Source organism: Eurytemora carolleeae, unplaced genomic scaffold (assembly GCF_000591075.1).
Source record: "Eurytemora carolleeae unplaced genomic scaffold, Eaff_2.0 scaffold462, whole genome shotgun sequence".
NCBI classification, from domain to species: domain Eukaryota; kingdom Metazoa; phylum Arthropoda; class Copepoda; order Calanoida; family Temoridae; genus Eurytemora; species Eurytemora carolleeae.
The window spans coordinates 2,544-14,762 of NW_019396408.1; the positions used below are offsets into that span (position 1 = coordinate 2,544).

The 12,219-nt window shown below is 33.1% G+C and overlaps 1 protein-coding gene across 2 annotated transcripts; it reads left to right on the forward strand.

Moving 5' to 3' along the window:
* Positions 1 to 372: 372 nt before the first annotated feature.
* LOC111702732 (uncharacterized) lies at positions 373 to 11,821 on the forward strand (the record flags this gene model as incomplete). 2 transcript variants are annotated; one of them, XM_023474506.1, is given in 13 exon segments in its annotated part: positions 373 to 443; positions 944 to 1,077; positions 2,456 to 2,505; positions 2,911 to 2,975; positions 3,781 to 3,857; positions 4,194 to 4,273; positions 5,326 to 5,402; positions 7,097 to 7,145; positions 7,951 to 8,040; positions 8,624 to 8,672; positions 9,448 to 9,501; positions 10,085 to 10,124; positions 11,546 to 11,821. In XM_023474506.1, coding segments are annotated over 13 exon segments (907 nt in total), but the record flags the coding sequence as incomplete, so codon positions are not given.
* Between the last annotated feature and the right edge of the window lie 398 nt (positions 11,822 to 12,219).

The following is a 12,219-nucleotide window of genomic DNA, read 5'->3' on the forward strand; positions in this document are numbered from 1 at the left end:
ATAGACATATAGACATATAGACATATAGACAAATAGACATATAGACAAATAGACATATATGACCATTTAGGACCATTTAGGACCATTTAGGACCATTTAGGACCATTTAGGACCATTTAGGACCAATTAGGACCATTTAGCACCATTTAGCACCATTTAGGACCATTTAGCACCATTTAGGACCATTTAGGACCCTTAAAGACCTTTTAGGACCAATTTAGGACCAATTTAGGACCAATTTAGGACCAATTTAGACATTAAACCTTTCGACCTTTCGACTATAGTACTTCAAATAATTTTGTTTCTAAAACTTTTTTTCCTAAAAATAAAAATTTAAACACAAACTGCATAACTTAATTACTATTTCTTCAGTGAGACTGATGTCAGTAGTCTAGACAGAACTTATGTTTTCTACAAAAAGCCTAAAGAAACAAATGTCGACGGTAACAAATTATTATTAATTATCTGTATGTAATTGAGGTAGCTGATAACGTGAATCAAACTTTAAATTTCAAACCATGGTGCAACGCTTGCAACCGGTGTTAAGCTTTGATATTACTAACGTAATTTGACTAATTGTAAGAGAAGAGTTGATGATGTAAAACCTGAAAAGATAATAAAATTATATTTTGAGGCGTGTACTAAGTTCTTTTTTTCTCCCTGGACTAAATAACTTGGTTACCCCACCCTCAAAGAATAAGACTCTAAAGACGTCTTAAAACTCTTCAAATATGATGATCCCGAGGTTAAATTAAGTCCTCTGACTTGAATGTGTTCTTTAAGTTGCTTATCTAATGATTTAGCAAAGAAAGAAAGAAAAGCGATTATATAGTAACAGGGAAGAAAAATGTACGAAAACAAAGCGTATAAATTCTGTACAGTCGTCTCTGAAGTCTCTTTGTGGTTAACCCCTGTACTTGTAATCTTGTATTGTGTTAAGTAGTACATGGAGAAGATTCTGTCAGCAAGCAAACCTTGTCAGTCCCGCCTACCTTGTCAGCCCCCCCTACCTTGTCAGCTACTCCTACCAAGTGTGTCAGCTGTATTGACAACCTGATTGCAAGTTATCAGTGCTTGGTGAGTTTAAAATTCTTTGTTTAAAGGGACTTTAAGCGTAATTTCAAATAACCATTTATTAAAAGATGGCAATGCCTTATTTACTACTTTACACTTGAAACCTTTATCTTATCAAAAATGTATAAGATACAGTCTTATTCTGACTCAACAAGTATTTTCTTCGAGTTTCTCTATTGCTCCATTTTCATACTAAACCCTACATAAACAGGCTGGGGGGGGGGGGGAGTTTGGCGCCCCCTGTATTTTTACGTCCTCTCATTTTTGACACTATCATAATGAAATGTTGTGACTTTTAATGAATAACAATTTTAAGGTATTTTTTGTTAAAAAAAATATTTTTTTTTATTTATAGGGTTTGATACAGGGCGGAAAAAAGTCCGGTCTGTGATAAAAATCTAAAATAGCCCATTACTTTGTGACTTAAGCTACAGATCTAAAAACTATATTTTTAAGAAGCCCTTGAAAAATGCATTTAGAAACAGGTTTCACACTTTTATATTTGTTTAAACAAAAAAAATATTTTCTTTCTCGTTTTTTTACTCTTTTTTAGGCATTTGTTTCCACCCACCCTAGCACCCTGCAAACTATTAAAGTTATCGGTCTAATTTTTTTCTTTGAGCTGGCCATGAAAAATTGGACTATGAACATGCATTTCAACCCTAAACCTATTCTCTAAGGTTCTTTTTCTAGGGGGGGGGGCGGCGCAAAACGCCTCCCTAGTGTATACATAGATTTAGACCCCCCAGGCTTTATGGGGTTAATTAAACATGGCTATATATGGTACCGTTGTAAATCGGGCATTGTCATCTTTGCATGGAGGGTCACTTGAAATTACGCTTACAGTCCCTTTAAATGATGACTGTAAAGTGAAAATATATTTATTTATTCATTTATACCCTAAACTATAAATATGAATGTTTAATATTGGGCTTGTCTGGGTTTTGTTTTGTTTTGTATTCAATTATATACTTCAAAACGACGGATCAGGCATTAATGTAAAAACAAACAAAAAATGTTGCCAATATTCTTGTTTTGAATAGTGGATTTCCATAATATTTGAAAATACAAATAACCTCATCCCCTGGCAAGGTAAACTAGAGGTCCTTGTTAAAAGTTCAGTGAGTCTTAACTTTAGAACCCATTTTTACTCATTCAATGTTGATTTTTATTTAATACGTTTTTTGGGCTTTGCAGTTTAATTATTTTAGTATGAAGATATTTTACGCTATTTGTAAAAGGTTTTCAATTGTAGATCAAAATGCAGGATGCACTTCGTTGTAGTTAGTTTTACGTGCTGGGGTATTTAAAGTTTAAAATGGCTCACTAGACTTCTAAAATATTGTTAATTTCTTAAACTATAATTGATTGATTGATTAAGGAATGCCCAGACGATCCATTCCTCTGTGATCTTTGTGCAGGAGCGCATAGGCAAATTATCATTCATTAAATATCTGAAGTTAAAACTTAGCTTCAAGTGATCCTCGTGTAAAAATTTCAATGCTCGATTTACAACGGTATCCTTAAAAGCTTTGTCAGATTAAGCAAGAATAAGATATCCATGTTTTTATTTCCTTAAACTGTTCCATTTGCAGTTTCTCTTATAACATATACCTTGCGTATACAAACTATCAGATATTAACACTTACATGCGTCAGGAAAACATTATCATTCACATTTTTGATAAAATTAAGGTTTAAAGGTTCCCGTTGTAAATCGGGCATTGCTATCTTTGCATGGAGGGTCACTTGAAATTACGCTTCCAGTCAGTTTTAATTGTATTTGTAAAATTTAAATTTTTTACATTTTTCTGACAACGATGATGGTTGATTGTAGAAGAGTTCGACTGACAAATAGCCATATTCTGCAGAAAGTTGGTTTTAACCTGGACAGTCCTTCAAGTAAGGAATATTAAAAGCATATTTTTCTGCCTACTAATGACTAATGACTGATGACGTAATTTAGAGTGAACTTTCTTTTAAAGAGATGGCACGTTCAATTAAAAAAGTACCAATTTTATCTCAATCTCAAGTAATTATTTCCTTTATTGTTTCTGCTGAAATAATCCGCAAGTAATTTTTTAGATACCAAATTTGAAAAACAAAAACAAATTGTAAGTAGAAAAGCTTGGGTTCCCTTTAATTATTTCTTCAGACCTTTAAACAGCAGTGTTCGTGGAAAATGTTAAGAATTTTATATTTTTATATTTTGTATATTTATATTCTGAACAAAACACCCATCTTTTTTTGTTACAAAATAGTAAATATGTTTTAATATATACATTTCTGATCATTAAAACACTGACCTTTTCGAACACATTTATTTTCATAATTTCGATAAACCCTCCAAAAATAGCTAGTTTTTCAAATTTTGTTTGTAAAATATGTTAAAAAATCTTTAAATAGTGTCATTTGTTGCATGTCCTCTCAAACTTGCTTGTAAATTTGGCTAATTTTTGTAGCGAAATTTTTCAGTTTTGAGCAAGTGAACTTCCTCCGAAAGTTTAATTTTAGATATCTTCTTCCTCCAAAAGTTTAATTTTAGACTATTTTCTTCCTCTGAAAGTTTAATTTTAGATATCTTCTTCCCCCAAAAGTTTAATTTTAGATATTTTCTTCCTCCGAAAGTTTAATTTTAGATATTTTCTTCCTCCAAAAGTTTAATTATAGATTATTTTTTCATCCGAAAATTTAATATTTTTTCCAGGTGTTTGCTCTGAGATACAGAACTGGATCCACCCATACTGGATCCCAGGCTTATCAACATATTTCCTAGTAGATCAGGTCAATTACAAGATTAACGCTTACCTTACTGCAGAGGTCAAAACTGTTTAATTTAATAAATTTAAACTACCTATCTCCGATTTAAATCCTTAATCACCGATTTAAAGTTTAAAGATTTAAGAAGAGTTGAATCCGTTATTAAGCATTTGAACCGGTGGTACGTAGTTCAGCAACCTTAACAATTAATTTTATTAGAACCCATGTTTAATATAAATTCGACCTTAAGCAAAACCTGAGAAAATATAAACTGACCAAAAAAACCTAATTTTCCGCTAGTGTTATGACCTCAAAAACTGTCAATTTTTCCGACCTTGCTTATTTCATTTATATGTTTAGAAGCTATCTGAAGACGACCACAAGATTAGTGCTAACTTTTGTGAGAAGCTTAAAACAAGTCTAGCTGGCTACAAATCCAGGTTAATGGGACTGTAGAGGAAAATGAAAGGAGGAAACCTGAGTTTTTCAACCTATCTGGGATATCGTTGTTTTCAGATTAGTTTTGTTTTTGCTTAATATGATCTGTCTAAAACTGCCAAATCTCAAAATTTACAAAGTTTCATATTAATTTCTCGAGACAGGAACATCGGATAGAACTCTTCTAGACCTTGATCAAATCCTACAGGTTTCAGGACAGAGAATCCTACGAAACTTGACTAAAAAGGACGTTTTTTTGCGGCATTTTATACGTAAACCTACTTTTACATAAGTATGATTCTTGTAACCATAATCATAAAGTTCTCCTAGTTAAGGCATTTCCAAAATGTGTTTATTAGTGTGCATAGGACCGGAGATTTTTAATCAATTTTGTTCAGTTATCAATCTTTATATCAAACAAAAAATGTCCAAATCTGAACAAAACTCTTCACATCTCTGGTGATACTAAAAGCACGAATAAAGCATATTACATTTTGTAAATGCTAGGATTAGGGTTGTGATAATTTACTCTAGAATTATACTTCTAAAATATGTAAGTTACGAATAAATGCCGCAACATATTCTGATTTCCATTCTTTGTTGAGAACTAAATGAAGTTTAAAGGAAACCGTTTTAACATTTTTACAAAAATGAAGTGGGACCACAGTTGAGCAGAAAGAAAGTAAAAAAGTTGGAATGTTTTTGTATTAATAAATACCTTCAACAATATTATTCAAGTCCTGTTTAAATGGACTGTACGCGTAATTCAAGTGACCTTCTGATCTGATCAATAATATGGAAGATATTCCCGTTTATCTATGCTTATAACGTTTGTATTTATGATAAATCCTATGTTTTTTCCTTCAGAATAAATGTGCAAGTGCAAGAGAACCCATGTTTGAAAATCATCAGATTTGAAAATCATAAACATTTATTGTTATTTAATCAGACATAGCTTTTAAGGGTACCGTTGTGAATTGAGCATTACCATTTTTGCATTTAGGGTCACTTGAAATTACGCTTACAGTCCCTTTAATAAACTTGTATAACCTAGGTATCCTCAGAGTAAAAAGTTTGATGGGGAGTCCGCTAAAACTTCTCTTATTCATTTCATCAATGGTCTCATGAAAGGTTAAACTTCTTTTAACAACGACACTTTCTTTAATAATAATACTAGTTGAAGAAGCCAGAGTTGCCCGTGGAAGTATTTTTTTTAAAATTTGCCTATACCACCCATGGGGAACCCGGGGTATCCCTCAAAAAAAAAATTCAGCCAATTTGGCCATATATATTTATTTATAGCGAACATATGAATGAGCGAAGAGCTTTATTATAACAGATGATCTCAAGATCTCAAGTTATTTTTCAAGTGAAAAGTAGTGACCGGCAAGGATATAGCGAGCTTTAGCTTAGCTGAAGATACAGTCTTGCAAAAGAATTTATTTGATAACAATGAAAAAAAGGTTTTTATACTTTGCCTAGAATTGTAACTAATCATATACTAATGCATGAAAAGGACATCCCATGCAATTAAATTTGACTCTCCATGAAAAAAGGAGCATTCCCAATTCCCAACAATACCCTTTAAACCTTTATCTGCTTCATGAAAAAAGGGGCATTCCCAATTCCCAACAATACCCTTCAAACCTTTATCTGCTTCATTAAAACAGGAGCATTCCGAATTCCCAACAATACCCTTCAAACCATTATCTGCTTCATTAAAAGAGGTCCCAACAATACCCTTAAAACCTTTATCTAATGAATAATGTGGAATATAGTATAGGAGGTAAAAGTAATTTTCTTTAATGAAAGTAATTTTTTGATCATATACTTAAAAATATATAATTGTAAAACTATTGGCATCAAATAATTTCTAATTCTAATTCTATTTCTAAACTGCTCTTTCATCTCACATAGATTTAGACAGTTAGGACTCTTTTCATGACTAGGTTGTATTTCAAGTGTCGAAATGCCTTGGCTTTTGATTTCACGTTACCAACACGCCAATACTTTTTTGTAGCCCTGGCCATGTACATTTTAGAACCTCACAGCGTTTATAGTAGTCAAGAAGTAATTATCAAAATTCTCATCCATTTTTGTGTGATAACTTGCAGCCTTTGGATTCACTGTGAGCTCAACAAGCCTTGAATACCATCATACCGGTCACTTCATTTAAGCGATAATTCTACATTGATTGTTTTAAGATCTAAATATTCATTTTCGCAAAGAATTATAGTTGGCAGTTATACTACTGATTAATATCACAAAATAGTGTTTTGCAATTATTGACGAGTTTAACATGTATTAGTAAAATGTTTTAAAACTAGGCTTAAGGGGCGGCGCCCATATCTTCGTTTTCATTTGTGTACATTTTCTCTTTGTATACATTATAAAACAATAAAAGCAAAGATTTAGCGGATTTTATTAAATAATTTCGTGGATGTTCAAAATTTAATTACAATCGGATTTTTGAAATTTTGATCGTTTATAAACCTTCCGTGGGGTCACGCAAGGTCCCAAAAAAAATTTGGTCCCGATCGGTTCAGCCGTTTTGACGTTTATTGGATACAAACAAACAAACAGAAACCAAAACAAACAGAAGTATATAAATAAATGAGGTACACAGCAAAGTTAAATTGTATTCAAGCTTTAATTTGCTTTTCATCATTCAAATCATCTTGATGTTTTACTCATGAAGTATTCAGTATCAATCTTAGATATAAGAAAACCTTGGTTGAACAAAAAGAATCTTACCACGCATTTATAGCCATTCATGTTTAAAATTCAAGGTTTGCTTGAAAAAAAAAACATTTTTATTTATTTAGATTCTGATTCTGCTGAAACCCCGGGAGCTAGAACTTGTTTTCTCATCAGGTTTATTTTATTTAATCTCTGATCAGGTTTATTTTATTTAATCTCTGATCAGGTTTATTTTATTTAATCTCTGATCAGGTTTATTTTATTTAATCTCTGATCAGGTTTATTTTATTTAATCTCTGATCAGGTTTATTTTATTTAATCTCTGATCAGGTTTAATTTATTTAATCTCTGATCAGGTTAAATTCATTTAATCTCTGATCAGGTTTATTTTATTTAATCTCTGATCTGGGTTTTTTTATTTAATCTGTGATCAGGTTTATTTTATTTAATCTCTGATCAGGTTTATTTTATTTAATCTCTGATCAGGTTTATTTTATTTAATCTCTGATCTGTTTTTTTTATTTAATCTCTTATCAGGTTTATTTTATTTAATCTTTGATCAGGTTAATTTTATTTAATCTCTGATAAGGTTAAATTTATTTAATCTCTGATCAGGTTAATTTTATTAATCTCTGATTAGGTTAAATTTATTTAATCTCTGATCAGGTTAATTTATTTAGTCTCTGATTGGGTAAATTTTTTTAATCTCTGATTAGGTTAATTTTATTCAATCTCTAATCAAGTATGAAATCCCAGCTTTTCTTTCTTTTAATTCTTTATTTTCTTTTGCGGTTTCTCTGCGAAAGTGAGTTTCGCATTTATTGCTTTTTGGAAGCAATGGAGAAATTATCAGAATTAAACACTTGGTATCATCTATAATTTTGATCAGATTAAGGCTGCAAGGGTGCTTTTGTAAATCGGGCATTGTCATTTTTTCATGGAGGGTCATTTCATTCGAATTAATAAATTATTTATTTAGCGAGTTGGTGAAAAATGGCCTAATTCAGGCAGGATACTTTATCGAAGTGGAAACCCTAGAAGCAATGAAAAAACTTATCAAATCTGAAAGGTTGGTAATTTTTTCTATAATAGTATTGGGTTTAAAATGTTAATTTGTGAGTGAATGTTATTTTGAAATTAAGAGAATTTATTTTGATTATATAGTTTATAAAAGCCATGTGGGGGCCTGATAGTAAAAGTGATATTTTGAATTTATTGTCACAACTCCTATTTTTTTTAAACGTTGATGTATTTCTCAAATTTAGTGTCTTTCTTTTGCCACTATGCTCCTCTTTAACCTACATCTTAGGTCTTAAACAAGTTCTCAATCCAAAGCTATAATAATCTTTGGAGAAGGTTACTTCTATTCTCCCATTTTAATGGGAATTTTAAGAAATAGACTTTAAATACATATTTAACTCGCAGATTTTTGGCATAAAACTATAGGGTTTTTTGGCGAGGGGGGAGGTAAGGTTACGTTCACGAAAAATTAAAAAAGCGTACAATTTCAACTCATCAGCTGAACTTTTAGTTCCTTTATTAGTTAAAAACGAATAGTAACATTACATTAATTAACCCTCGCGAACGGATTGAAAAACTCCGGTTACGCCCCCCCCCCCCATCCTTTCAGGACTAAAAATGTTTTCTTTCAGTGTGATCGTGCAGGAAGCTTGTTTGCTTGCAATCCTGGCAATGTTAAAGGGACTGTAGTTATACATTCAAGTGAGCCTCCAGTTGTAGAGTGACATGTCCCATATTCAACGGTACCCTTTAAGTCTGTATATGGCGGAGCTTTTTTTATCTAACTAGAATTTCATAATTCAACTTCTTGATATTCATGTTCCAAAGTTAATATTACTTGACTTCAGTGAATCATTAGCAAATAAAAGTTATGATTTGAAAAATAGTTGTAATTGCGAATTAAAGACGACATTAAACAATTCTTTGAAAATAATTAGATCAAATTTTTTAGCAAAACCGGCGATTTAAAAAATTCAAGAAAATACGACTTAGTTCTAGCCTATTTACGACTTGAGCTTTTGAATTCATTCTGCATCTTATTTTCCACAAAGTTGAGTTCAAAAACTGGTTCAATATTCTATTTGGTGGATTTTCATGGTAGGAATTAGCGAATCCCGGGTGTTTATGAGAACAAGACTCAACATATGAGCCTTATTCTCCACTAAAACCAACCAAGGTCGGTTTTATTTTCATTGGGTCCATCTCTTAAGTCAAGCTAAGATCTCGCAGCCGTCAATCACGTGACACAAGCTGTCGTTAATGTTGAGTCCAAGATTGGGTCTTAAAGCTAGGTTTAAGGAATTACGACCCTAGCCGAAGCTTTTAAAATTGCAGGCTCAGATATCTCCGACGTCGGTGATTAAACAAAGGTTTGAAGGAAACTAGGGTGAATCGGAAATGGGACTCGATTATCAATAGAGGGCAACTTGAATTCTTGTCTACAGTCCCTTTAAAGGAGGTGACTGACCTGAAAGCTCCCTTTAGTTTTCACAAAATCAAATATCTAGAGGTAAGTAAATCAGTTAAACTTAGTTTCAAATATTTTTCTAATTTTATTCACGTTTGAAGTTTAGGAAAACCTTCAATGTTGTGCGGATCTAATAATTTTTATGACCGAAAATTCTTGAAGGAATTGAAAAATAGTATCAATATTTTCTCAGATTTTTATTAATCAATTTGATGAATTTGAAGGATCGCTTATATCCTACCGACGGTTCAAACTTGAATCACCTATTCTATTTCTTCCTGACTCGTTAACTTTGAATCTGTGGTTAAAATTTAAACCGGCAGTCGGTAGTTCAGATACCTAGCTCAAATTCATTAAATTCAGTTCATTTAAAATGGTATAGTAACGATGCCCTACTCTACATTTTTAAAAAGGTCATTCACGATCATTTTCCTAGAAGCTAGGGGCTTGTTTATTTGGTGTACTGTCAAGTTTCGTCTTTTGTGCACTGTACACTGTACAGCTTGATCAATAGCTGTTTAAAAGTCTGCCCGGTACCCTAAATGAACCGGATTTGTGCCTTTAAACATTTTATAATTTACTTAAATTTATATTTTAGAAAAGGTTTTATATTTAAAATTTTTAGAATGATATTAGGAGAGTGACAAAACTGACGTTTAATAAAGGCAAGTGTAATGTAATTAATTAATTTTGCATCTAAACCCGAATATCTAATTACCTGAATACCTTAGTTCACAAACACATCTAAATATTGTACACTCAACAGCAAGGAACAGTTGCTAAAAAGTAAAAATCCTTAAATTTCACCCTTTATTGTACATCGTGCACCGTTCACCGTTCACCCTGCATTGTGCATCGTACACCGTTCACCCTGCATTGTGCATCGTACACCGTTCACTCTACATTGTGCATCTTACACCGTTCACCCCGCATTGTGCATCGTACACCGTTCACTCTACATTGTGCATCTTGCACCGTTCACTCTACATTGTGCATCTTGCACCGTTCACTCTACATTGTGCATCGTACACCGTTCACTCTACATTGTGCATCGTACACCGTTCACTCTACATTGTGCATCTTACAACGTTCACCCCGCATTGTGCATCGTCCACCGTTCACTCTACATTGTGCATCGTGCACCGTTCACTCTACATTGTGCATCTTGCACCGTTCACCCCGCATTGTGCATCGTACACCGTTCACTCTACATTGTGCATCGTACACCATTCACTCTACATTGTGCATCTTGCACCGTTCACTCTACATTGTGCATCTTACACCGTTCACCCCGCATTGTGCATTGTACACCATTCACTCTACATTGTGCTTCGTACACCATTCACTCTACATTGTGCATCTTGCACCGTTCACTCTACATTGTGCATCTTACACCGTTCACCCCGCATTGTGCATCGTACACCGTTCACTCTACATTGTGCATCGTGCACCGTTCACTCTATATTGTGCATCTTGCACCGTTCACTCTACATTGTGCATCATACACCGTTCACTCTACATTGTGCATCTTGCACCGTTCACTCTACATTGTGCATCGTACACCGTTCACTCTACATTGTGCATCGTACACCGTTCACCCTAAATTGTGCATCGTACACCGTTCACCCTGCATTGTGCATCGTACAGCGTTCACCCTACATTTTGCAACATACACAGTACGCAATACCTTGTGCATCATACACAGTACACACTACCTTGTGCATCATACACAGTACACAATACCTTGTGCATTATACACAGTACACACTACCTTGTGCATCATACACAGTACACACTACCTTGTGCATCATACACAGTACACACTACCTTGTGCATCATACACAGTACACAATACCTTGTGCATTATACACAGTACACACTACCTATACACAGTACACACTACCTTGTGCATCATACACAGTACACACTACCTTGTGCATCATGCACCGTACACTGCGCATTCTATACCATGCACTGCACAGTGTAAAGTAAACTAATCTAAAATCATATGGGCATACCACAACCGGTTTAAAAAGCTTTTTTTTCAGATTAAAATATTTTAGTTTTTTTATTATTTTTATTTCAGAGGACTTACACCGGATTAACGAGCTCTCCACGAAGATAACACTTTTGTTTGATCATGAATTTAATTCTTAAATTAGAGATTATATAAATAATATAATCATGGTAGAACTTATTTAAGAATATGTGTTCTCGTTTATAAATGACAAATTCATATTATATACTATATGATTACTTTATAAAGTAAGATTTAATAGTTATTACTTGTTTTATTTGTTGAATACGATTATCTAGTTTTATACATGTGACTTCAAATTATGAAATATATTAATGTGAGCAGCTTGTGTATTTTTTAAACCAGTACCTGTACGGACTTGACCGAAATACATATTTGTCATTAATAAAAAAATAACTTTTTGTTTAGTTGTAAAAGCTCAAGAATTGCATGCCCAATCTATGATTGTACCTTTCCCTTTTCTGAAAAAAGTCTAATTAGATCTACCTGTGTCCGAATTTAATGAATTTAAGCCGCGTCTCAACTCCCCAAAAATTGGTTTTAATTCAGCGCCGGCTTAAAAATTGAATACAATTTTAAGTGAAACCAACCATATTTGAGCCGCGGCTAAAATTTAAGCCGCTGCTCAGATTCTTTAAATTCGGCCTCTGCTCTGAAAAATATCCATTTTCAATTAATTTCACCAGAAAGGAATAATTTCTCTGCAAGATGAACAGTGAAGA